Source organism: Thermothelomyces heterothallicus (assembly GCF_042370625.1).
Source record: "Thermothelomyces heterothallicus CBS 202.75 unplaced genomic scaffold P884_scaffold_1, whole genome shotgun sequence".
Lineage (NCBI taxonomy): Eukaryota > Fungi > Ascomycota > Sordariomycetes > Sordariales > Chaetomiaceae > Thermothelomyces > Thermothelomyces heterothallicus.
In genome coordinates this window covers 3,072,819-3,096,900 of record NW_027192562.1, presented here as the reverse complement: position 1 = coordinate 3,096,900, position 24,082 = coordinate 3,072,819, and the positions used below count along the sequence as shown (strand labels likewise).

Sequence of the window (24,082 nt, the reverse complement as noted above, 5' to 3'; positions counted from 1 at the left end):
CGTCGGCAACTTGCGATTGAGTCATCAAGGTATCGACCTTTTTTTCAACAAAGTGTGGGAGCTGCCCCTGATCTGCAGCTATTTGCGGGGTAATCCGTGGGGGTTGAGCCTTGCTGGGCGACTGTCCGCTGAGTTTTATCGATAAGGCAGTGGCGCTCATGAGGCCCACCCTAACGGTGTTGCTCACCGGTCGCAGCTCGATGACTCCCGTGAGGAGGTTCGACTCAGACGGCGAATAAGGCGACCAACAAGCGCCTGGAGATAAAACGTTCCTGCTATGACTCTGTGCAGTTTCTCTTCACTGTTCACTTCGCTCTGTTAATCCACTTTTTTGTTCTTGTACGGACATACAATACGGAGACGCAACAGTAACTAGCCCGATGATCCGGTGGAGATCTCGCCCATCTCAACCCACGTCTGATCCCACTCGGCTTGTATAGACGGCCGCGAAAATGACCAGCAAATCCGCTAAACAGTCATCCCATGAGCGTCGGAAAGGCGAGGCTGCTTTAAGCGACTTTGCCGAGTACGTCGAGAAGCAGCAGGCTCTCCGATACCCGAGCTCCAAGCAGGTGGCGGCGACGGCGGCAGCTAGTAGCACCCAGGGAGATCTTGAACACCACGAGGAACTAGATGACATTCTCGACAGCCTCGACCTCTCTGATCCGACCCCGCGTGTGAGGTTACGAGAACTTTTGCTCTCTCCCAGCGGTGATGCCGATGCTCTCCAGAAACTGGTCGACATCATAAGCGAGCGGTTGACCGAAGGCCATGGAGAGACTGTATTCGACGTTGGATTTGAGAACAACGGCGAGAGTATGAGGTTGTCTCGTGATGAGTGGGAAGTGGCGATGGGCCGACTAGCGGAAGCAGCAAAGAAGCTGCGAGCCGACACCCAGCTACTCTTGACGAAAAATGTGGGCGGCGACCTGGATGGGGCGCCGACAAAGGACGGCGATTGCAGCGGGAAAGTCATGATCCGGAAAGCTCCGGCCACGGTTGAAGAGGTCATCGAAACGAGGATAGCTGTCGTTGGAAATGTAGACGCAGGCAAAAGTTCCATGCTCGGTGTCCTTGTCAAGGGCGACCTTGATGATGGTCGGGGCAAAGCACGGGTCAATCTTTTCCGACACAAGCACGAGATCGAAACGGGACGGACATCGTCGGTCGGAATGGAGATCATGGGATTCGACACGACGGGCCAGGTAGTGGTTTCCGACACCCCGGGACGCAAGCTGTCGTGGGAGGAGATTGGGAAGCGCAGCGCCAAAGTCATCACATTCACTGACCTGGCGGGTCACGAGCGGTATTTACGCACCACGGTGTTTGGACTCTTGTCGAGCAGCCCAAACTATTGCCTGCTCATGGTTGCGGCTAATAACGGGCTGATCGGAATGAGCAAAGAGCACCTGGGCATCGCCCTTGCGCTGAATGTTCCGGTCATGGTGGTCATCACCAAGATTGACATTTGTCCGCCGCAGATTCTGGAGCAAACCATCACGCAGATCACTCGGATTCTCAAGAGCCCTGGGGCAAGAAAGATACCCATTTTCATCAAGAACCGCGAGGAGTGCATCAACACGGCCACGCAATTCGTGAGCCAGCGAATCTGCCCTATCTTTCAAGTATCGAACGTGACTGGCGAGAACCTGGATCTGGTCCGCTCGTTCCTCAACATCCTGCCACATCACGGCCGCTACGACGCCGATGCCCCGTTCGAGTTCCATGTTAACGACACATTTAGCGTCCCCCACGTCGGGACAGTGGTTTCTGGAATTGTCAAATCCGGTGTCATTCACGCCGGAGATGATGTTCTGATCGGGCCGGATTCTCTGGGGCGCTTCATACAGACATCCATTCGATCCATCGAGAGGAAAAGAATAGGCGTGCCAGCGGCTTCAGCAGGCCAGTCCGCCTCCTTTGCTCTGAGACGAGTTCGGAGGAAAGACGTCCGTAAAGGAATGGTAGTGTTGCCAAAGTCAGACGGAGCTCCTCCCAAAGTGTACCGCGAATTTGTGGCTGAAGGTAATGGCAGCTCGCGCTAAGCAATCTTGCATACCCTGTTTGCATGCTTACCATCGACAGTGCTCATCCTCTCGCACGCAACAACCATCAAGACCAAATACCAAGCAATGCTGCACGTCGGACCAGTCTCTCAAACCTGCGCAATCATTGACGTCGACCGTCCTTTTATCCGGACTGGAGACCGAGCTACGGTTGCTTTCCGCTTCGTGCAGCGGCCCGAGTATCTAGCACCCGGTGATCGCCTCCTTTTCCGAGAAGGAAGAACAAAAGGCCTGGGCATCGTCAAAAGCGTTGGATATGACCCTTCCAAGCCGCTCATGTCGAAGCAGCCGGAAAGCGGTATTAGTGACGAACAGCAGCCCTCCGGCCACGCGGCCCGAGAGAAGTCGGATGATAAGGTGGCCCGTGACATGAAGATTGAGGCATGACACAAGATTCCGCCGTGACACATAATAAAGCCGATCCTTGCTGTTGCTTTTTCGGCGGCAGTGGGAAGTACAATGTCGGGTTTGGAGGGGGAGAGATTGGAATTACGCTATTGGGGGATCGTTTTCTCAAGCATGGCAGGAAGTGAATGGTTCAGGATGATTGCGAAGTCTAGGGAGATGGTATGTTTCCGACGGTGTTTGGGGCTACAAGTCTGGGTCGGTACTTGCTCGGTCTCGAGGAGGTTAACTGAAGTGCTTTGAAACCTCGATATAGAATAACAGACACTTATTATTGACTTGCAACCCTTTTCCGGGCGCGCCCCCTCCATGTTTCCGCAGCATTCGAGGTTCTGACTCAGAAGACTCAGCATACAGGCACCGACGAATGCCAACCAGGGATTGTCATCACGGAACCGGGTTTGCCGCTGCCATTTGTCCGGCTTGCGCCTGCAGAAGCTGCGATGGGCCATGACTACTCTATTTCGGTGCTGATTTGTCTCTGGCCAGGTCTGCTTTACAAGTGAGTGTCTGACAGGACCGGCGCCGAAAGAATCAGAACGATGCTGCGTGGGGAGATATGAGGACGACGCTATCGCCTGTGAATAGATTAGCCAGTCAACAAGTGACAGTGAGGGGTGTGTTATCTTGGCGAACCTCTCACAAATAGCATTTCGGATTTCTTGCTCACGGTCTGGTCAGAACGTATTAGCTACAGCAGCCTTGTGAACCAAGGGTGGTTGCTCGACGGGAGGTGATGACAATGGTGGGCCTACCTTGACGTCCTCGTCATCCTCGTCGTCAACGACGTAGATTGTCTCTTCAACATCACCGAGCACGAGGTTGCAGTGGCTGTCGTAAGCCTAGGAAAATGGGATTGAGTGTTGGTCGATCAAAGCTTGAGGCTGGGGGTGACCGAGAAATGTGGGGCCGGGAGACTGGAGCTTACATGGAGGCGTCCTTTGAGCTCTCGGTCCCCTCTCAGTTTCACGCAGACCACTTCGTCGAGTAGCAGGCGAACGAGATCGAGGGGCTCTGACACGGCGTTGCCCTCATCCCTGGCTTCGGCCATGGCGAGGTATTATAATTTGCACGTTGTTTCGCCTTGCTGTGTATTTCGAGCTGGGCGTGTTGTCTCGGGTGGTTTGTCTGAGGCTTCGTTGCAGCTCGCAACATCAGAAAGGCCAGGCACGGAGGCTTGCTCCGGGTTTCTCTGAAGGCTTGAGCCTTGGTGGCACTTACAGTTGTGCCACACCCCTCCGCCTTCCTGATTCGTTGCCCAGGTGGCCCCACAAACCCTCGCAGTGCACTCTGTGCTCCCGAACGTATTCATAGTAGATGGGAAAGCCTTACCAGGATGGATGATGTGGAAGGTAGGGTATGCTAACTGGCGTTTTACAACATAAGCTCTTCAACTTCCGCCTGCTCATGTTCGTCAATAGAGCTCTTGGCCATCAGCAATCACCTGGTGACACGGAGTGAGCCGCCCTGCACAGAGCGACACCATTAAAGCCCGCTGGCAATGTCGTGTCTCCAGTGCTTATAGAGAAATCTCCTGCAAACAGCGTATAAAGTTAGGGATGTGTATATGCATGTTCACATTCGAAATGAGCTACGCCTTGTGTCCTTCTCTCCCTCCCCCTCTCTGCGAAGCGGGGTGGGCTCTAGAATAACGGTAACTCTCCTCAGGGTCACCTGCGTTGGCAATCCTTTTACCACAGGCTTCTGTCATCGACCCTTGGCCTTTTCCAGCCTCAGATCATTGATGTACATGTATCGGCTCAGAGAGATCCACCCGTACCGGAACCAGACCATTTGGCTTTTGTGCGCCGATACCATGGCCTTCCACGCAGTCGTGACGCTGCCGTGCCCAGCCAATCCATTGAGAAACACCAGTCCCCCAGGGTGTTTCTTGTCCTTCTTATCGGCGCCGATAGCCCAGCTGATCAGCGTGGCCAGCACATCCAAGAAGCCAACATATTTCCGCCATAGGGGCACCGTTGTCAGGGTGTAAAGGTCAACGGGCGATTGCCAACCCGGCTTGCCGGCCACCAGTGCCGCAATAAAAGCCTTGGCGCCGTGGTATAAGGAAATGTGGTTCGGGTGGCCTGAGACGCCGCCGGCATCGAAGGTGATGAGCACGTCGATGGCGGCGGTTGGAGCTGCATCTCTGCTGCGCGACCGGGAAAGGTCGGGAGCGAAGGCTGTACAGAGAAGGGACGAGATACTGGAGCTATCCCACGTCGTTGTCATGCTGTCGGGAAACTCGGGTTTGTCCACGACAAAAACGTCATCGGCTCTGCGCAAGCCGAGAATCAAGCCAGACTTTGCAAGCTCTCGCTTCCGCGTTTCCCCGAGGCCATTAGCATTGCCTGTCATCCAGATGATCTGTTAGCAATCGCAGAATAAGGGGCTGAGAGGGCTCGGGCCAAGCGCATACCGCTGCTCAGACAGAGAATCTTGACATGGTTGCCCGTTTCTGGGTTGGCAAGAGCCATGACGGCGGGTGCAAAAAACATGGCCTCGTCATCAGGGTGCGCAATGAGAAGACAGATGCGTTTGTTGCGCAGGACAGGAAAGCGCGCCGAGACCACCGACGCGGTGTAGATGTACACTGATGGGAGCACGACGGCGAGCACGCCGAGGGTCAGGAGCCAATCCATCATGCCCCAGGCCCAGACGAATCGGTGAGGAAAAGCAATGTGGTCTGCAGAGAAAACACGCGTCGCAAGGCGGCCAATTGAGCCAGAAAATGGTCCTCTCCCAGTTCACACCCTTCCGCTTGTCTGAATCTGATGTTGGTCGGCAGAACGGAGCGTCGCCGGTGTTGTTTTAGGATCCGTCTTGTGACTGTAGCAGGATGGAGTCGTCGGCGTGGCGGGGAACCTCGACGGAAACGCGATGCAACCAATTGATGTGCCGCGATGTTGATGAAGGTTCGTGCAACCCGTGGCGAACCGGAGCTTGGGTTTGAGGGTAGTAGAGCGTACCAATCGTTGCGGAAAGGGGGGGGGGGGGGGGGCGCGCGAGAACTCGCGTCGGCGGAGAGATCCCAGCATCAGTCACGGGAACTGTTATCAGGCGCTGGATGCAGTGGGAAACTTCATGTCGTGTCGCCACGATGCGGGCATCCATGCGAAGGTGGAAGCCGGATGACCGTGATAGCAAAGGACACTTTGCGCGAGGACCCTTGATCAAGCGGGGACAACAACGCTAGACCGGGACGCACTACGGCACGCCAGCCTCGGTGCATCCAGGGCCTGGGTTGTAATTCCGGAAGGTATGAGGAATAACCAAAACTGTGGTCCGAGCTCCATAAGTGCCTGCCGTCCCAGCTGCGGGCACGCCCCGTCCCTTTCCGACTTGGTGTCAAATTTAAGCAAATAATATGTCGGGATATGTACGAGAAACTCCGGTGAAATCATTAGCTTCAGCTAAACAGTCCCTGGCGGGATGACTTGACATTGCGTCAACTTGAGGGCTGCGAAAACGGACGGTGATGAGTATCTATCGAAACAGTGTTGTTTTGGTCCGTGCACCTCGGGCGTCGCTCCGCGCACAAGCGAGTGGAAGCTCCGTGCTTTCTTTCGTTAATCGAATGTCAAGCAATAGTGGTCGACCTTGTCACATTTCCGATGTCTTGCTCCCCAGAGCGCCTGTAAACCCCCACTACCAACCGAACGCTCTGCCATGGCCAGGAGACGGAGGGAGCGATCTCCATCCAGCCTCCCGCTGAAACAGCCCGACCGGTCAGGCCCGACGGAGAAGACACTGCTGCAGCTCGCCGAGGAGAGAGGATTATTCGACCAGGCAAAGAAGAGGGAAGAGGAGATTGGGAGGAAACCTGGCGCGGCCGCCAACTTGCGGCCGTCGAGCGACGAAGGGAGCCATGCCGAAGATGAAGCTGGATTGCCACCCTCGGTCGAGCGTGTGCTCGAGGCGGGACTGTGGTCCGTGAGCCTGTCGATGCTACACCTCACCTTTGACGTTCTGGTCCAGCATCAGTATTCAATTGACAGAGTGGTCTGGACCACGGTCTTGTCGAGGTTTGGCCAGGCGCTACCGGGTAAGCTGGATGCCTGTAGCATCGCTCACCGGCCACATCGCTAATACGCTACCTTGTTGCCCAGTCTTTGGTTTGCTGGTTTACGTATTTCATGCCCACCCCGCCAACCCAGGGCTTATACCCGGTCTGTCTCGGCGATACCAGTCGGTTTTCCAGCAAGCAATATTTCTCATCACGAGTGTGTGCGCGGGGTGCTACCTAATCCACATCACCAATTCGTACGGTTACATGGCCGTCATGAAGCAGGCCCCACCGCTAGGTTGCTTATGGGTCTGGTCCGTCATCGAATTGGACCTTCCCTGGGCAGTCATTAGCCTCGCTGGCGCGGGACTGTTTCTGTGGATGAAGGGATACAGCATCAAATAAGCATGACGCAATCGTTGACATGCAATTGTCGGGCCAGGACGTCCGTGTTAGCCTCCATAACTTAATGAAGCAAACAGTACCCAAATCCTTAACGTCAGTCCCTCTCGTCTTGAGAGCCACATCTACTTCGGTTCCATTTCTGGGCCCAAGAAATCGGTATCTCGGCACGCAAACAGCTCTACCATCGCGCTCCCGTCGACGAATCCACCAAGTGTTCCCGACCGGGCAAAAGGTAACGAATGGAGGCTCCTTCCTTTGACAATACGCGAACTGCAAGTAAATTGTCGACAAGCATGCTCAAGCGAGATCCAGTGACCTTAGGGTTACGCCTTCTCAGGCTCTCTCCGCGGGGAGGAAGGGAGTGCCGCAAGTGCAATATGCCGCCAAAGGGTGACATGGCAGGTTCGATCGAAACGAACCTCGTTCCGGAAACCAATGGGTCATGAAAGGGGGTTGCTTGAGGAGCCACCCAGCCTAGCGCTTACCGCTTACGGCGTACTGTGTTTGTCAAACCGTCCCCTTGAAGAAATGACGAACGTCAGAGCTGGTCCGCGATGGCTATCTTCGCCCTACTTATGTCGTCTCGCCAGGTTTCCGCACCCACTGACGTTTCTCAGGTTGATGTCAACTGCAGCATTTATCATCGCGCACGATATTCTATCTCGTTAAAATAATCTCACGGGCTACGCATTATTCATCTCAACAGCCATGATCGTCCCAAGGGTGCCCGCGCTGATCACGATTGGCCTCTTCCTCTCACAAGGGCGCAGCGCGCCTACGTCTTCTGCCAACCTTACCGCCCGTGCCGAGACCGCCGTCCCCTTCGGCGTCATCATCGAACACTGCACTGTTCCTGGTGTTGTGGCACTCACCTTTGACGACGGTCCGTTTATCTACACCAGCCATGTTCTCGACCTTCTAGACGTGTACGGCGCCAAAGCCACGTTTTTCATCAACGGCGAGAACTGGTCTCGTGGCATTGATGATTTCTCGGCGCCATGGCCCGAAATTCTGAGGCGGATAGACAGTTCAGGCCATCAGATCGGCTCTCACACGTGGTCGCACGCCGATCTGTCGTCTGTCGACTCGGCCACTCGGGAACTCCAGATCGTCGAGCTCGAAAAGGCGCTCTTCCACGTCCTCGGCAAGGCTCCCACCTATCTTCGGCCGCCCTATGCTTCTTGTTCGCAAGATTGTCTGTCCGAAACGGAGCGGTTGGGCCTGCACGTGGTCAACTTTGATGTCGATCCCAAGGACTATCTTCACAACCAGGAGGGCGACACCGGAGCAGCGGAAAATTTCTCACGGGCCCTAGACGAGCACTGGTGGGGGGATTCGTTCCTGGTCCTCAGCCACGACTCGCTACAGTACACGGCCGAGTACTTGGTCCCATACATGCTCGGGGAGATTCAGCGACGCGGGTATAGGGCTGTTACCGTTGGCGAGTGTCTTGGTGACCCCGCCGAGAACTGGTACTGGTCTGCATGAGGGGGGCTTGAAGGGAGAGTGTCTGTCTATTTATCTTGCAGGGGAACAGGACTCTAATAACAGCGAGAAGTCAGAGCGGGAAATCTGGTTAGGGGACTGTTGTAAGCGTCTAGTCGCCGTGGATGAGAAGCCTCGGGCGGGGCATGCCGTATGAGGCCTGTTATCCTCTTCTCTTTTCGGCATCTCCGGATACCGTAGCTAGGATTCCCGCTTCGCCGGTAGAGTACATAACATAATGTGTATTCGCATTCGAACTTGTCCCCAGCGACCAGAAAACCACCAGACCCTTTTGGTGCTCTGGTTATGCTTCGCCCCAGTGTCGCATATCCAACCAACCAACCCCCCCCTTCTTCCCCCCACCCTGGGGTCCCTTCGGAGAAATGCGGCGGGCGCCAAGGCTGCGACTGCGAGAATGCTAATGATGGTCTATAGCTCATTCAAGATGCCGCTCAACTCGGCCGCCACGAAGGCCGGGTCGTCTTTCTGGATGAAGTGGCCGCACCCCCTGGCGATCTTCACCTTGGTCTCTGCCGGGACCAGGCGGGTCAAGCCCTCATTGTACACAGCCCATGCAGGGTTCAAGTACGTGTTGATCACGGCCCTTGGAACCGATAGCGAACCCTGTTGCGGTTTCGGACAGTCAATGGCTGCCCCTCGAGACTCGTGATCTATTTCAACTTACTTGCTCGCACTGGGCGGCAAACTCGTCCCAATCGTGTCCCACTACAGTCAGCAACGGAGGTTTATCCTTCGTAACGTTTGGCAAACCAGGCCGGTTCGCGTGTGGGAGCAGTTCCCGCAAGTTCCTTCTGTCCAGGCGCTCTGGGTTTGGCACTGTTGGGTGGAAGAGTTCCTGGAACTTTGCCCGTGGGTGCCGCAAGTCGTCGGTCGTGATGTCCTCGGGGAGCCGACCCTCGTCAAATCCCTGGTCGTCTGGGTCAGGGAAGATGGAGACGAAGTCCGTGTTGGCCATCATCGAATCCAGGAAAAGATACGCCGCGACGCGGCCGGGGTGTTCGGCTGCATAGAGGCGGGCAAAGGCACACCCGATGGAATTACATACGAGGACCAGGCGGAGGTCTTCCAGTCGGCGGCCGAGCTCTTCGTGAGATACTTGGGTGAGGAGCTGGTGAAGGTCGCTGATGACTGTGCGGGCATCGTGTCCGTATGGTGAGTCCCGGGCGTCGGACGGGTCTGAGTCAGATTTGCCTTGGCCGTAACGATCATACAGGAGCAGAGCAGGGGTTGGTTGGCCCGAGTCCTTCCGGAGGTTGAGCAGGTGGTTAACTGACTCAACCCAGGCTGCCGAAGGCATCATGAGGCCGTTCAGGAACACCACTAGCGTGTTGGACAGCGGGCTCTGCCGCGGTTTGGGATGGGAAAACGAAGCATGAAGGGAGGCACCAGGCTTGCTGTTTAGCGTAACGCACTTATCCTCCATCCTGGCACTGGAAGAAGAAGTGGGAGATTGACGAAAACGTGGCTCGATGTCTTGCAGTCTGGGTTGGTGATCCAGCGGTTGCTGTGGCACGAGCTTCTCTCATGTAGGGTCGGAGTTCCCCTGGAAAAAGGAAATGGTAGGTGATGACGATGATGATAATGCTGATGCCGATGGTGTGCGGAGAATGTGCGGGTCTGGCCGCTTCGTAGAGCCGGCGGCATTCCGGTTCGCAACGGTACGGATCACCTCTTCTCCTTGCGCCATCCACGCTCCTTAAACCACGAAGTTGAGCTGACAAGGAAGTCTTGTTTGTGTATGTACGTTACCGCACATATGCTAGATATGTTATATCTTGCCTGTACAATTACAACCATCTTCGTAAAGTATTTTCCCTGGCGCTGCATGCACACTTACACAACCCCCTGCCAGGGGGGCGATAACTACGAAGTACAGTAGTCCGTACATTTTCCTGGCAAATACACCCGCGCACATACCGCAGTATTGGGGTTCTCACAAACGTCGTGGTCGGCGTGCTAACAACATACCGGGGTGGGCTTCCTTTTCCGAGAGCGGAAACTGGGCGGAAAACGCCAATGACTAATAGTGAGACTGGCGGCCCCTCCACTCATTATTGGCCCAGGCCGCATTTCTTGTTCCCAGAACCCATCAAGGAAAGCGTATTACGGCCACACCATGATCCCTTGCCCAACTACGTCCTGCGCCGCCATTTCATCCAATCTCGGCCTGTCGTCCTCCTCATCTCGTTTCTTCCTCAACTGCGCAGCCTGCGCAGCTCCAGGTTCAAGTGACCATGAAGATCACGACCGTGAGTTACGCCGACCCAGCCCGAATCTGGAAACGGGAAAGCAAAAAAAAAAAAAAAAAAAAAAAAAAAAAAAAAAAAAGAAAAAAAAAACTGCTGCTGACCAAGCTGCCAGCTTTACGTCTACCCCATCAAGGGCCTCCGCGGGATTGAGCTCAAGTCGGCTCAAATCGGGCCGCAAGGGATTGAACATGACCGGAGATTTATGTTGTACGAGGTGCATTCGACCACGGGAGAGCTGAAGAAGATCCAGGTGGACTCGCACCCTCGCTGTGCCCTTTTTGAGCAGCAGTTCGCCAGGGAATCTGAAGATGGGGTGCCAGGCCGGATCATCGTGCGCTTTCATGGCAGCTCTCCTCACGGCTCCGAGACCGCCGAGGAAAACAAGACGATCGAGGTCCCGCTGACACCGGATTGGTCCTCTCTGGAGAAGGTCGACGTGGTTCTGCACGGCAGTCCGGCCTCGGCCTACCGCATGGGTGACCCATACGACAGCTGGTTCGGCCGACACTTTGGCGTCCGGACTATCTTGGTGTACCTGGGCGACGGGCGTCGAGCTGTCCTCGGCAAGACGCTGCCTCCAACACCGGTCCAGGAACCGCAGCGGCAAGGATGGATCTCGTCATTGACCTCTTACATAACGGGATCCCAAGTCGCGGGAACGGGTTCTGGCTCGGGCCCGTGGATCACATTTGCCGACGTGGCACCCCTATTGGTCACATCTGAGATGTCCCTTCGGGACGTCAGGGACCGCCTTCTCGGAGGCCTGCCTTTGGAAATGTTCAAGTTCCGGCCCAACATTGTTGTCGACGGCGAGGGCGAGAGTGCATGGGCCGAGGACTTCTGGGCCGAACTGAGTATCGGGGCAGTCGGCCATGGCGACCGGAGGAGGGTCCTCCAGCTAACGGGCAACTGCGTGAGGTGCATCAGCCTGAACGTTGACTATAACACAGGAAAGCCGGCCGAGGGCGAGCTGGGGAACGTTTTGAAAAGGTTGATGAAAGAACGGAGGGTGGACAAGGGAGCAAAATGGTCGCCCGTCTTTGGCCGATATGCGTTCCTTGACAGCCGCCATGCCCGAGACATCACCGTGTCGGTCGGCGATGATGTCGAGGTGACGAGGCGCAACACTGAACGGTCTGTTTGGGACTGGCCAGCTTCGTGAGGGCTCGCCTTGACGGGTATCATTCTTCTCTTGCGTTTCATGCGTGGGCCGTTTCTTCCCCTTCCGCTTGCTAGAGATTCAACACGATTTCACTAAACTAGGGAATTACCTACCTTTGGTGGGGTCATCAACATATACCCATGATTTCATTTAACTTGACCGGAAAACCATTTTTATCCGCTCCTCTCCAAAGGAACCCATGGTCACCCCTATGGCCGCCCCCCTTCCACGCTGGCCCACGAGTTCACCAGTCGGATACGTCGGCCGCTCTCAGCCATGGTCTCGTTAAACATGAGCGAACCACGAACCCCATTCTACACAAGATCGTATACCATCATGCGCTGGAGCACGGGAATCCAGGCCTCGACGAGCTCTCTTTTCTCGTTGACGTGTCTCTTTGACTAACAGGAACTTGCGCTGCCATCGTGTGCTCGTATCGAGACTCCTTTGCCCTACTCACAAACATAGCTGAGCTCGGTATTCAAACCTGTAGCATCCCATAATTGTACCTTTGACGTGCTCACTGGGTCTTGGCTGCCGGATACGCTGGGTTTCCCCTTCTCTGGAGGGTAACTTCGGTTTCCTCGGCCCCAAGGGCTCTTCGGGAAAGCAATTAATAGTGTAGATAGTTCTAGCCGAGGGTGGGATAAAGCGACCGATCGGATCCGGTCGCGGAGCACCAGAAAGAGCACAGCCCAGGCCTTGTTATGCGGTGTCCGCTTCCACCTCTCCGGAGTACGTACAACACTAAAGCTAACAATCATCAAGAGTGAATCTAGGTGGTAGTCTCGCGCTCGTCCTAGTCAAATCGATAATGTTTTGCTCCACAAAAATAATTCAAAGCAAAAAATAGTAAACATACAACACCGGGGATTCCCCAGTCGTCACCGACCTGAGTACTAATCCGGCGATTGGTAGCTTATCTAAGGGAGAGCGGACGGGATCCCGAGTTTTCTACCATCTATGGTCGTATGTGGCGTGGTAGACGAATCTCCGAGTTTATCAAGGCTGACTTCTATGACAAGCTTCCACGACCACTCTCAACAATTACCCAAGTGTCTCCTTCCACAGTATGCCCGGTCTTTCCCCCTGTCAGAAGCTGTAGAGCTTCTAAGAGTATTAGCCACATACGTGCCACAGCGTATGAGGCGTCGTCGCCAACGCATTGGCCAGTCCCTTTATCTATAAATACCACTCTTTTTGTCTCCTTTGTAGATAGTTCAACAAGGCACTCTTTTCCTTCGTACAGCCACCCACTGTAGAGTGCTTTCAATGCTCCCGGAGCTCCCACTACGTTCGGCAGTTATAAGCCTGGCGCCTTGACTACTCCTCTGCCGACGTATCTTTAATATCAGTAGTAGCTTCTTCCTCTATTACGAACACTTATACCCTGCTTCTATACACATTCGACGACGTATCTGTCTACCATATCCGAGATCCTAGTCGAGACTTCTACGCGCCTTACAGGGCCTAGTTCCTAGAACTCGTGGTATATTGAACTATAGTCGTAGGCTGAATTCGCCGGTATATAGGGATTCGTTAACCCTGACGGCGACCGTGAGCCAGATCTGGAAGTTCCTAAGCGCCTGACTTGTGAATAAGCCAGGTATAACCTTATCCTGGCGACCTAGGAGTAACTCTAAGAAGGAGGATTGTCGCCCTCGATGTCTAGAGACTTGATACCTTCGGACGTAGCCGTTATAGCTAAATTCGTATAGCTAGAAGACTCCTTCTATAAGAATATTATATATACCTTAGACATTAATAAGTAGATAGGATAGCTATAATATTGGCTGGTGTATACTATAGATCTTAAGCTCTACGAAGCTACGAAAGTATGTAGGAAGAAGGATATTAACCTTATTAGGGGGATTATCTAGGTGCTTTATACTATACTTATACTATCTATTATAATACTTTATATAATAGTTATAATATAATATATAGCTAGTCTTAATATAGCTAAGCATTTAGGAGTTAATCTATAGTATTAGATTTATAACTTTAATATCGCCTTCTAATAAGCTATCTAATATAATATCTTAGAAGTATAAGGTATATAAGGACTTTATACCTTTCTTAATGCTATCGTTATATATATCTTACTAACTTAGGTAGTATATAAAAGGATAAAAATTAAGCTTATTAATAGTATAGGAAAGCTACTTCTGGAGCTTAGCTCCCTTATTATAATAGCTAAGATCCTAATTAATAATAATATATAACCTAGAGTCTCTTAGAAGTATAGAATCTTCTTAATAACTTATATATTAACACTTCCTATAGCTTAGAAGAGCGGTAAGGAGAGAGGTAGAGACTTATATAAAGACTTTTATAGTGGTTAATAGTATAATATAAAGTATCCCTATAAGTATCTAAGATATCTATAGGATCTAATAGATTATTACGTTCTTAAGTAAGCTATCTATAGTAATAAGTAATACTTATATCTATCTAATAAAGAGTATAAGAGGATTCGCTAGGAGCTTGACAAGCTAAAGTAGGCTAGACTGAAAAATCTTCTTATCGCCAAGTAGGGAGAGCTATCCTATTCTAGGTAGTTAGGGGTAGGATACCCTGGTTCTCTTAATATATCAATTATTAGCCCTTAACTACTTAGTAAGCTCTTGACTTACTATAGGATATTTAGTATAGTTACTTTATAGCGCTATCCTCTTTTGGAAAGCACTCTACTAGACTTATATAATATAACCTATTTAGTTAATAATAAGAAGTTCCTTTTGCCTAAGACGTTTATTAAGGTAAAAGATCCTAAGTTTATTAAAGCAGGTATAATAACCTTTCCTATTAGTAGGAGGGGCATTTAGGTGATTAAGAATATTCTAGATAGACTATATAGACTATATACTAAGAGGCTAACGCTTAAGGATATTACTATCGTTAAAGGGTTCTATATTAATATTGTCTTAAAAGCTCTATTACTTAAGGTAGGTACTTAATACTATAGCTTAGATTACTTATTATGTTTCGGAACACTAGAAAATAATATTATTCTTTATAAGTTAGAATGTAAGTATAATCTTACCTTCCTCGAATATAAGCTACTCTCCTATTACTTAAGCTTCCTAGACTATATCTTAATTAGTAAAGTGGGTATTATAAACGTTTATATATCCTTACAGAATATATTTACTATATATAATAGAAGGTTATATATATAAGCGTTACCTACTGTAAGAGAGGATACCAAGGATCTTTAGTACTTAAGAGCTAGTTACCTTAGACTAGAAGCGTCAAAAGCGCTTGTTAACAACGCTAGAAACGTCTATATTAAGGGGATAGTACGTATTAAGTACAAGAGCTATACTTATACTTACGCTACTAAGGTTATTTCGAGAAGACCATTAGAGTAGAAGTCTATATACCTGTTCTAGTAAGTAGCCTAGGATTTGTTTAACTATCCTAAATCAATTGATAGATCGCGATAGCTACTTGTAATTATTAACGAGTATAGTAGGAAGCTCTTCCCTTTCCTCCTAACGATAAAGTCACTAGACTAAATCATAGGAGTTATCTAGAACTTCGAGAGCTAGATAAGATACTAATATAGGCTTATTATCTATAAGATCAAGTAAGATAATAATACTATAATAATTAGCTTAGTAGGGCAAGCGCTAATATGCTACTAGACTTAGGTAATAGAGAGTAGGATTAATCTTAAACTCTTACCTTTATATACCTATAAGCCTAATAGACTAGTAGAGTAAGTAGGGTAAGAACTGATTTTACACTTAATTAAGATACTTAATAGTACAAATCTACCTATAAAGCTCTAGTCAGAAAGTGTACAAGTAATAGTATACTTATATATAATAAGCCTAAGCTATACTTACTTATTTAGAACTCCTAATAAGGTACTCTATAACTAGTTTAAATAGTACTTTTACTAGTATAAACCTAGCTTAATAATTATATTAACTAGCGACTTATACCTAGATTAGAGTAATATCTTTATATATAGTTAGTAGGTATATATCCTCTATAAGGATAGGGAAGCTAAGTAATATATAAAGGACTTTAAGGTACTACTATATAGGCTAATAGGGTATCTTATAGGATATTATATATCTAATATCTATTATATTTAGATACCTAAGCTCGATAGGGTCATTATAACTTATAACATTTACTTTAATAAGAAGACTTTCTACCATCTAGGCAAAGAGTAGCTAACAGACTTGTCACTAGTGGTAGTAAGCTAGGAAATCAATTAATTCGATCTTAGCAAAGATTCCTAGGATACTAAGTTTCTCTAGGAAGCAATACTATAGACCCGCTAACTAGTAGAAGACTCTATTATAGTAGCTTAGCCGCCTCTATCGCAAGAGAGTCTAATGGTAGATTAACCTCTTTAATAGGGTTAAGACTTAGGGGTAAAGGAGCTCTCTAATATATAGCCTATAAGTAAGTAATTAGTTCTAGAGGCTCTTATAGTAGAGATATAAGTAGTAGACAAACTTACCGAATGGATAGAGAGCTTTAGAGAACTCTTAACCCTTAAATATATACCTAAGCCCTTGGTAGTATACCCTATACCGGCTAGTAAAGGGGATATCTACTAGGAAGTAGGAGGGTTTAAATTAGGGCCTTCCTAGTCGCTAGCTAGCTAACTAGATGCTAGGGAGAGTAGGGGAGCCGTCGAATCTAATAGAGGAATACCTTCCGGGGAAGAGTTATATACGTATAGTATAATGGAAGAGCTAGAAACTAGGGACGATACTACCGATATATCGTACCTTGCTAGGCTAGAAGAATAAGGCATTAAGCGAAGTCCGGATTAGCTAACGTATCCTCTAGAAGGTAGAAGTAAAGGAGAAGCTATTTAGTAACCTCCTACAAGGAGAGGCAGAGGTAGGAGGAGGGCTTACAAGCCTAGGGACCCTATCTAGTCAAGTGGAAGGCTATAAAACAAAGAGAGGGTCAATTACTACTACTCCTTTATCTATATAACTAAGGAACTCTAGTAATAGTTCTATAAGACTTACCTACCTAATTAATAGGAAGCTTACTTAGAAGACTAGAGTATATAAACAGTATATATAGTATTTACTACTACTATATAGTAGAAGGATGCTATATACCTTAGAGTAGCCCTAAATAAACTATATTAGTATATCGATAATCTTATTTATATTCCTAATAACTAGTAAGACCTATATAATTACCTATTAAGATAATAGTTTAAAGATATAGCTTGTAAGAAGATATATAACTTAGAGAGTAAGGGAATATAAAAGATTATCCTATATAAGTAAGTAAAAGCGCGACCTATACCGTTAAAATAGGTATTTATATATAAGTTTAATAAGGATAGTTTCTTAGAAAAGTATAAGGTAAAGATCTATATATAAGGAGATCTATAAGATATTAGCTTAGTAGAAAGTATATATATAGCTACCCTAGTAATATAGTTATTCTATATAATGATAGCGATTGTAGTATATTTCGATTTAGAAGTTAAATAGTTCGATATAGTATAAGCATTCCTTAACGCTAAATGACTAGAAGATAATCCTATTATCTACAAACTACTAGAAGGATTTAAGTAGCTAGGAAAGTATATAGAGTTACAAAGAGCTTTATATAGCTTAAGAGACTCGCTACTCTTATAGTATAAAGAGTTCTATAAAACGCTTTCGGAACTCGGGATAGAGCTATCAGGAGAAGAAAAGTGCCTCTTCTTAAGCTATAACAAGCGTATTATCCTAATCTTCTATATTAATGACTTCTTGGTCTTCTTCTACAAAAGCAACGCCGTAGCGGCCGAGCGTATAATAGAAGGAATTAAAGCTCGTTATGACGTCTATAAGCAGGGTAATGTTAGTTAGTTCCTTGGGATTAGGGTGATTTGAGACTAACCTACGTATAAGATATAGTTAGTCTATAACTAATATATTAGAAAGGTGGTAAGAAGATATAGACTAGACGCGCCTAGTATATACGAACTAACTCCCTTAAGCTATAAAGAACTAAAGAAGTTTAAAGGGAGTGTTACTAGTATATAGATCAAAGAGTATTAGGAGCTTATTAGATCAATCCTATACTATATAGTTATACTATAACTAGATATTATATATACCTACTTAGTACTATCCTAATACCTAACTAACCTAGGACTAGACTACTTATTAGAGGTATAGCAAGTAGTAAGATATCTATTTAGGAGCTCTTACCTATTAATCTAATATAGAGGCAAGTAAGCGCTAGATAGTCTAATACTTATAATTACTAGGGACGCTTCGTATATAGATAATCTAGATATATAGTATTCGTTATAAGGATATATCTTCTTCCTATTTGGCGGTCCTATTATATAGAAGGTATCGCGCTAGGATACCATTATAACGTTAAGTATTAAAGCAGAACTTCTAATGCTCTCCCTTATAGTAAGAGAGGCTATAGCGCTTAAAAGGCTATTTATAGATATCGATCTTAAGCTCAGAGAACCCTAGAACATCTACTACGATAATTAGTAAACTATATAACTAGTAATAGCTAAGAATAAATATATTAATACTCGCCTATAGTATATAGATATCTATAATATATAGTTATACTAGGAAGTAGCGAAAGGAACATTCAAAGCTATATATCTACTAACTAGTTAGATACTAGCAGATAGGCTTACGAAATAACTTAGCTAATAAGCTTTTAAGCGCTAGAGAGTATTCCTTAATCTTTAGGATATTAGTTATAAGCTTATATAACTAGAGGGTAATAAATAAGTTAAATTCGAGAAAATAAACCAGGGTATATATATAAGTACCTAAGATATTATCTAATACTCTACCTAGTACTCCTAGATATATTAATATAACCTTTTACTACTACTAGCTATTACTAGGATTAATAGCTTTACCCTTGCCTTTATCCTTACTAGAGGATGATATAGTGCCTAATATATTATTAGAAATGCTAACACGAGCCTTATAACCCTCCTTAATTTTACCTAGCTAATAGAAGATATCGTAAACAAAGCAGGCAATCTTTATAAAGCATATAAGTTTAGCCTTATCAAGCTTATACTCCTTTATATTATCCTTAACTTGCTTAGAGGAAACACTAGTATCACAGGCCTAGGCTCCACCTAGGCTAATTAATAATAGGCTATACCCGGTTTCGGACCAGACCTATATACGTTCGTAGGGCGTTCGTAGGGCACGCGCTTAGTACCCGGTTAGGCTCTAACCCGACGCCTAACCAGACCCTAACTAGAATATATATATACCCCCTATATTAGGAAACGGAACCCCTTCTGGCACCTATACTTACTTTCTCCTCTTTCTTCCCCTAAGGTAGTTAAATAAAACATTATACGCTTATCTATAGATGCTATAAGGCTAGTATATTATATTTTAACTACCTTCCTTTGATAGTAACCCTCCTAAATAAACGATTAATAACTTAGTTATAGCGGAATCTAGAGTATATATACCTTTGAGCTTGGCGGAGTTATAGGAACTTGTCTGCTCCCTCTAAGTGGCGGTAGTATAGTAGAACGCTATAATTAACTCCCTCTAGGCGTCTCGGACTTAACCTATACTAACCCCTGACTTGGTCGGGATATCCTTAGAGAGATAATAGCCTTAAAGGAAACGACTCCTAACTAGGGAACCTTTCGATAGTAAGAAGGAACTTTTTATAGCCTAGAAGAATACAATAGAATATATCCTTATGGTAGATAGAGACTTTATTAGTTCTAACTATGACTAGTAGATTTTTATCTAGGGAAACCTAACGTAATAGGTTTAGACTTAGGTTATAGCCTATTACGAATCTATAGGCCTAAAGACTAGGTACGACCTGGCCTAGTTCTTCTAATACCTTAAGAGCGTCTTTTCCGACCCTTATAAGAAGATAGTTACCTTATTAGAGCTTGAGTTCTTATAATAGAGAGATAATAAGCCGTTCTCTACCTTTATTGTTTGGTTCAAGGCGAAACTCTCGAAGGTAGGTAGTCTTCTTTAGAATAATAAGATATACCTAATTAAACTATAGTAATATCTCTCCTTAAGACTTAAGTATATAGCTATTAGACAAGGAATTCCCTAAGATAACTATATAGTAGTAATAGAGAGATATTATAAAATTGTAATGGACCTTAAGGCCCTCTACCTAGGTAAGAGATACTAGTAGATACAAAGATAATAGGTAATGTTTAAGCTATAGAGAGAGAAGGATATAGATAGGGATATACTAATAATAGGTATTAACTTAGTATAGACTAACCTATAGAAGAAGGGTCCTAGTAAGGACTAATTAAGGGGATATAGAGGAGATACCCTAAGGGCGAAATAGGTTAGCTAGGAGGTATAAGTAGTATAATAGGTAGCTAGAGTATATATTTGGTATAGATAGAAAGGTTACTTTATTACTAAGTATAAATATATCCCTATTAGAAGACTAGTATAATAGAACTAGCTAAGGGCTAACATTTATACCCTAGAGGCTAAGGAAGAAAGAGAGGAAAGCGATTAGTCTAATAAGGAAGATAGGGAGTAGAGAAAAGAATAGCCCCTAAGTAAAGTCTTATAAGGGGGCTAGAAGATTATAATTACTAGGAAAGCAAGTTCGTAGAGATTAGTAGGAGAATAGATAGACCCCCTTTTCTTATTCTAGTCTTCCTTAACTCTACTAGCTTTATAAATGCCTAAGTAGATAGTAGATATTCTAGCTATAGTGTTATTAGTAAAAGGATATACTAGAAGCTTAGACTTAAATAAATTAATTTATTAACCCCTTATACCCTTAGTACTATAATAGGGGTATATCTTAACCGGAAGATTACTTAGATAATCTATATTACGATAGATATCGATAGATAGGAGAGTTAGGTTATATTCTATATAGTTCTTAAACTAGTATAGGATATTATATTAGGCCTTCTATAGATAGAATATTAGGAAGTTAAACTAGATATAAGTACTAGTATCCTTAAGATTAGGGTATAGCCGGGACTATTTATCTAGGAAGTCTTCTTATAGACTAGAAAGATAGGAATCTCCTAAATTATAGATACGGTTTTCGTAGGCCTAGTCCGGAGAGCATAGGAAAGGAAGACCTCCGATATCTTCCTAGTTATAAGTATCTAGGAAATGATAACTATCTTAGAATCGAGGTATAAACTCGACAGGGGTATAAGAGAAAAGGGGAGTAGCTATTTAGAACTAGAGGTAACTCTACTAGAAGAGCTTCGTAACTTTACTAACCTCTTTAACAAGGAGAAGGCTAGTAGTTTACCTCCTTACTATAGCACTACCGATTACTATATCAAGTTAAAAGAGGGTCCTGATAGGAAGATTCTTAAACTCCCTTAGGGACCCCTCTATAATATACTATAAGATTACCTATTAGAGGTCCGGAAATAGGTCGTTAATCTGTTAGATAAGGGATAGATTTAGGTAAGTTCCTCTTTGGCTGCTACTCCTGTCCTTTTAGTAAAGAAGGCAGATAGGGGATAAAGATTCTATATAGACTACTAGGCCCTAAATAAGATTATAAAGTAGGATTAATACCTACTTCTACTAATTAAGGAGACTCTCTACTCCTTAGCTAGGGCTTAGTGGTTTATAAAGCTTAATATTAGGGTAGCCTTCTATTATATCTAGATTATAGAGGGAGATAAGCATTTAATAGCATTTCGAACCTAGTTTAGACTCTTCGAGTAGTTAGTCTACCCCTTTAGATTAGTAGGTATACCTATAACTTTCTAGTAATATATTAATAATACCCTTAGCCTAATACTTAGAGACTTTATAACGGTATACCTTAATAATATCTTAATATATATAATAGGAAGTAGAAAGGACTATATAAAACGAGTTAGGGAAGTTCTCTAGAGATTATAAGTAATAAGGTTAGCTCTTAACCTTAAGAAGTATACGTTTGCTATAAAAGAAGTTAAATACCTTAGCTATATTATTAAGGCTAGTACCTAAGTCTGTCCTAACCCTAAGAAGCTTGCTACTATCCGTAACTAGGAGGTACTATAGAAAGTTCAAGGAGTATAGAGTTTCTTAGGGTTTACTAACTTCTATTACGACTTTATTCCTAACTTCTCTAAGATAACTATACCCCTAATACGGTTAACCTATAAGAATACCCCGTTTTGGTAGGGAAAGGAGGAATAAGAGGCCTTTAAAGCCCTTAAGACGGCCTTTATCTTAGAGCTAATCTTAGTATAATAGGACCCTAAGAGGGAGATAGTTCTCGAGGTAGATTGTTCTAGGACGGCCCTTAGTAGATGCCTTTCTTAATAGGGAGAAGATAGGGTTCTATATCCTATAGCCTATTATTCTATAAAGTTAACCCTAGCTAAAAGGAATTATATAATCTATAACAAAGAATTACTTATAATTATCTCCTACTTAAAGGCTTAGTTAGTAGAGCTTTATAGTATTATAGCCCCTTTCTAAATCCTAACTAACTATAAGAACCTTAAATATTTTATCTAGCCTTATCTGATTAATAAACGATAAGCTTAATAGGCTAAGATACTCTCTTACTTTAACTTCGAGCTCTAATACCGTCCTAGATTATAGGTGTCTTATCCTAATACCCTGTCCTATCGCGAATAAGACTTCCCTAAAGATATATAGTATACTATATAACTTCTTCCTATTATCTAATTAGATACCTCTATTACCTTAGAGTTACTAGAAATATCTTACCTACCTAAGGGGAGTAATATTTTTATAGATAGCTTGCTTATATCCCTCTAGGATAAGGGAGTTCTTAAGGATAAACATTATATATATTAACTCTAGGCTATCTAAGATAGGGCCTAGAAGTTCCCTAAAGAGGTAAATATAGTATAAACCTAGATTATAGACTATTCTCTAAGTATATAAGGTATTCTTTAGTTTCGGGGGAGACTTTAGCTCCCTATATAAGAACCCCTTACTATTACTATCCTCTAACGAGTTTATAACTCCTCTATATTAGGTTACCTAGGGAGGAATAGGTTATTTAAGATACTTTAATAGGACTATTATTAGGATCTTATATCCTCTAATATAAAGTAGTTTATAAGGAACTATTATATATACTAAAGGGCTAAGGTATTATAGTAACTATAATAAGGACTCTTCTAACCCCTACCTATTACCGACCGCTTCTAGAAACAGATTTCTATTAACTTTATAGTCGACCTCCTAGTACAAGAGAAGAACTTACCCTATTACCTTATAGTGATTACCGATCGGCTGTCGAAATACATCTAACTTGAGGCTATATCTTCGATAGGGGCTAAAGCGTATATACTCTAGTTCTAGGATATATAGTAGCGGTTTTATAGGTTTCCGATATAGATTATTACTAACTACGGCTTAGACTAGCTTAGCCAATTTTAGACTTCTCTCTATAAGATCATTAGGATTAAACAATTGCTATTAATAGCCTATTACCTCTAAATAGATAGAGGTATAGAATATATAAACTAGGAGGTATAGACTATCCTATAGATTATCGTTTCCTTTGCCTAGTATAACTAGCCTAAACATCTTCTAGTATATTAGCTTATAATTAATAACTATAACTTAATAGTAACTAGAACGAGTATAAGTTACCTCCTCTATAGCTATGATATAAGTCTTATCTAGTTTACTAACCTCCTAGACGCTCCCGCTTCGACCCTATAGGGGAGGGCTATTAACTTCTTACACTACGTAAAAGAAGGTATAGAGTAGACCTAAGCTACTATCGTATATATATAATAGCGCTAGTAAGAGAATGCTAATTAATCTCGATATCTAATTAAAAGGTTTAAGGTAGGGGATAAAGTATAGTTATCCTTATATAATATTAAAACTAACCGCCTAAGCTAGAAACTTAACTAGGTTAACACTAAATATAGAGTAATAGCGGTACTAATATTGTTAACTATTACTTTAGATGTTCCCTAAGGCCTATACCCTACCTTTTATATTAATCTAGTTAAGCGTGCTATATCTAACCTACTCCCCTTATAACGTATATTAGAGACCTACCCTAGCCTAGTATTAAAACTCTTATAGGATAGACTACTATAAGAAGAATATAAGGTAGAAGCGATCCTTATAGCTAGGAACGCGAGGGGGAGAGGGAACTACTATAACGTACTAGTAAAATGGAAGGGATATAATACCCTAACCTAAGAACTACTAGAAAACTTAAAGAATACTAAAGCACTTGACGCCTTTAAATAGGAATAGGGGGATATATACCTAAATAATAGGCCGGTTATAAAGAGGAAACATAAGGGAATATATAAGTAAACGGTCTA

General features: G+C 45.2%; 7 protein-coding genes across 7 annotated transcripts; 4 read left to right on the top strand and 3 right to left on the bottom strand.

The window, feature by feature from the left end:
- Positions 1 to 452: 452 nt before the first annotated feature.
- Positions 453 to 2,453, top strand: P884DRAFT_188671 (P-loop containing nucleoside triphosphate hydrolase protein; the record flags this gene model as incomplete). The annotated part of the gene is made up of 2 exons (XM_069437379.1): positions 453 to 2,025; positions 2,086 to 2,453. The coding sequence occupies 2 exons, from the start codon at positions 453 to 455 to the stop codon at positions 2,451 to 2,453; spliced, it is 1,941 nt and encodes a 646-aa protein (XP_069302231.1).
- Positions 2,454 to 2,716: 263 nt separating this feature from the next.
- Positions 2,717 to 3,630, bottom strand: P884DRAFT_215869 (uncharacterized protein). The gene is made up of 4 exons (XM_069439287.1): positions 3,400 to 3,630; positions 3,227 to 3,313; positions 3,108 to 3,144; positions 2,717 to 3,049 (listed from the first exon to the last, which is right to left on the bottom strand). The coding sequence occupies exons 1-4, from the start codon at positions 3,520 to 3,522 to the stop codon at positions 3,006 to 3,008; spliced, it is 291 nt and encodes a 96-aa protein (XP_069302230.1). The 5' UTR covers positions 3,523 to 3,630; the 3' UTR covers positions 2,717 to 3,005.
- Positions 3,631 to 4,178: 548 nt separating this feature from the next.
- On the bottom strand, positions 4,179 to 5,113 carry P884DRAFT_190645 (putative deacetylase LmbE-like domain-containing protein; the record flags this gene model as incomplete). The annotated part of the gene is made up of 2 exons (XM_069437530.1): positions 4,179 to 4,822; positions 4,891 to 5,113. The coding sequence occupies 2 exons, from the start codon at positions 5,111 to 5,113 to the stop codon at positions 4,179 to 4,181; spliced, it is 867 nt and encodes a 288-aa protein (XP_069302229.1).
- Positions 5,114 to 6,140: 1,027 nt separating this feature from the next.
- On the top strand, positions 6,141 to 6,882 carry P884DRAFT_274482 (uncharacterized protein; the record flags this gene model as incomplete). The annotated part of the gene is made up of 2 exons (XM_069442727.1): positions 6,141 to 6,516; positions 6,581 to 6,882. The coding sequence occupies 2 exons, from the start codon at positions 6,141 to 6,143 to the stop codon at positions 6,880 to 6,882; spliced, it is 678 nt and encodes a 225-aa protein (XP_069302228.1).
- A 483-nt stretch (positions 6,883 to 7,365) lies between these two features.
- P884DRAFT_14104 (carbohydrate esterase family 4 protein) lies at positions 7,366 to 8,396 on the top strand. The gene has a single exon (XM_069437228.1). It carries the CDS (start codon positions 7,591 to 7,593, stop codon positions 8,368 to 8,370), a length of 780 nt encoding a protein of 259 aa, XP_069302227.1. The 5' UTR covers positions 7,366 to 7,590; the 3' UTR covers positions 8,371 to 8,396.
- A 344-nt stretch (positions 8,397 to 8,740) lies between these two features.
- P884DRAFT_289139 (Alpha/Beta hydrolase protein) lies at positions 8,741 to 10,008 on the bottom strand. Its single transcript, XM_069443982.1, has 2 exons — positions 9,053 to 10,008; positions 8,741 to 8,991 (listed from the first exon to the last, which is right to left on the bottom strand). The coding sequence occupies exons 1-2, from the start codon at positions 9,809 to 9,811 to the stop codon at positions 8,797 to 8,799; spliced, it is 954 nt and encodes a 317-aa protein (XP_069302226.1). The 5' UTR covers positions 9,812 to 10,008; the 3' UTR covers positions 8,741 to 8,796.
- A 453-nt stretch (positions 10,009 to 10,461) lies between these two features.
- On the top strand, positions 10,462 to 12,107 carry P884DRAFT_215855 (uncharacterized protein). The gene is made up of 2 exons (XM_069439286.1): positions 10,462 to 10,637; positions 10,750 to 12,107. Exons 1-2 carry the CDS (start codon positions 10,623 to 10,625, stop codon positions 11,797 to 11,799), a joined length of 1,065 nt encoding a protein of 354 aa, XP_069302225.1. The 5' UTR covers positions 10,462 to 10,622; the 3' UTR covers positions 11,800 to 12,107.
- Positions 12,108 to 24,082: the final 11,975 nt, after the last annotated feature.

Bases quoted from the DNA above. Each gene is read 5' to 3' on its own strand.
- P884DRAFT_215869 (XM_069439287.1), bottom strand. From the start codon at position 3,522: ATGGCCGAAGCCAGGGATGAGGGCAACGCCGTGTCAGAGCCCCTCGAT. The intron at 3,314-3,399 runs GTAAGCTCCAGT...CCATTTTCCTAG, and splicing joins AGCTCAAAGGACGCCTCCAT to GCTTACGACAGCCACTGCAA. The intron at 3,050-3,107 runs GTTCGCCAAGAT...ATCTATTCACAG, and splicing joins CGAAATGCTATTTGTGAGAG to GCGATAGCGTCGTCCTCATA.
- P884DRAFT_14104 (XM_069437228.1), top strand. From the start codon at position 7,591: ATGATCGTCCCAAGGGTGCCCGCGCTGATCACGATTGGCCTCTTCCTC.
- P884DRAFT_289139 (XM_069443982.1), bottom strand. From the start codon at position 9,811: ATGGAGGATAAGTGCGTTACGCTAAACAGCAAGCCTGGTGCCTCCCTT. The intron at 8,992-9,052 runs GTAAGTTGAAAT...AAACCGCAACAG, and splicing joins TTGCCGCCCAGTGCGAGCAA to GGTTCGCTATCGGTTCCAAG.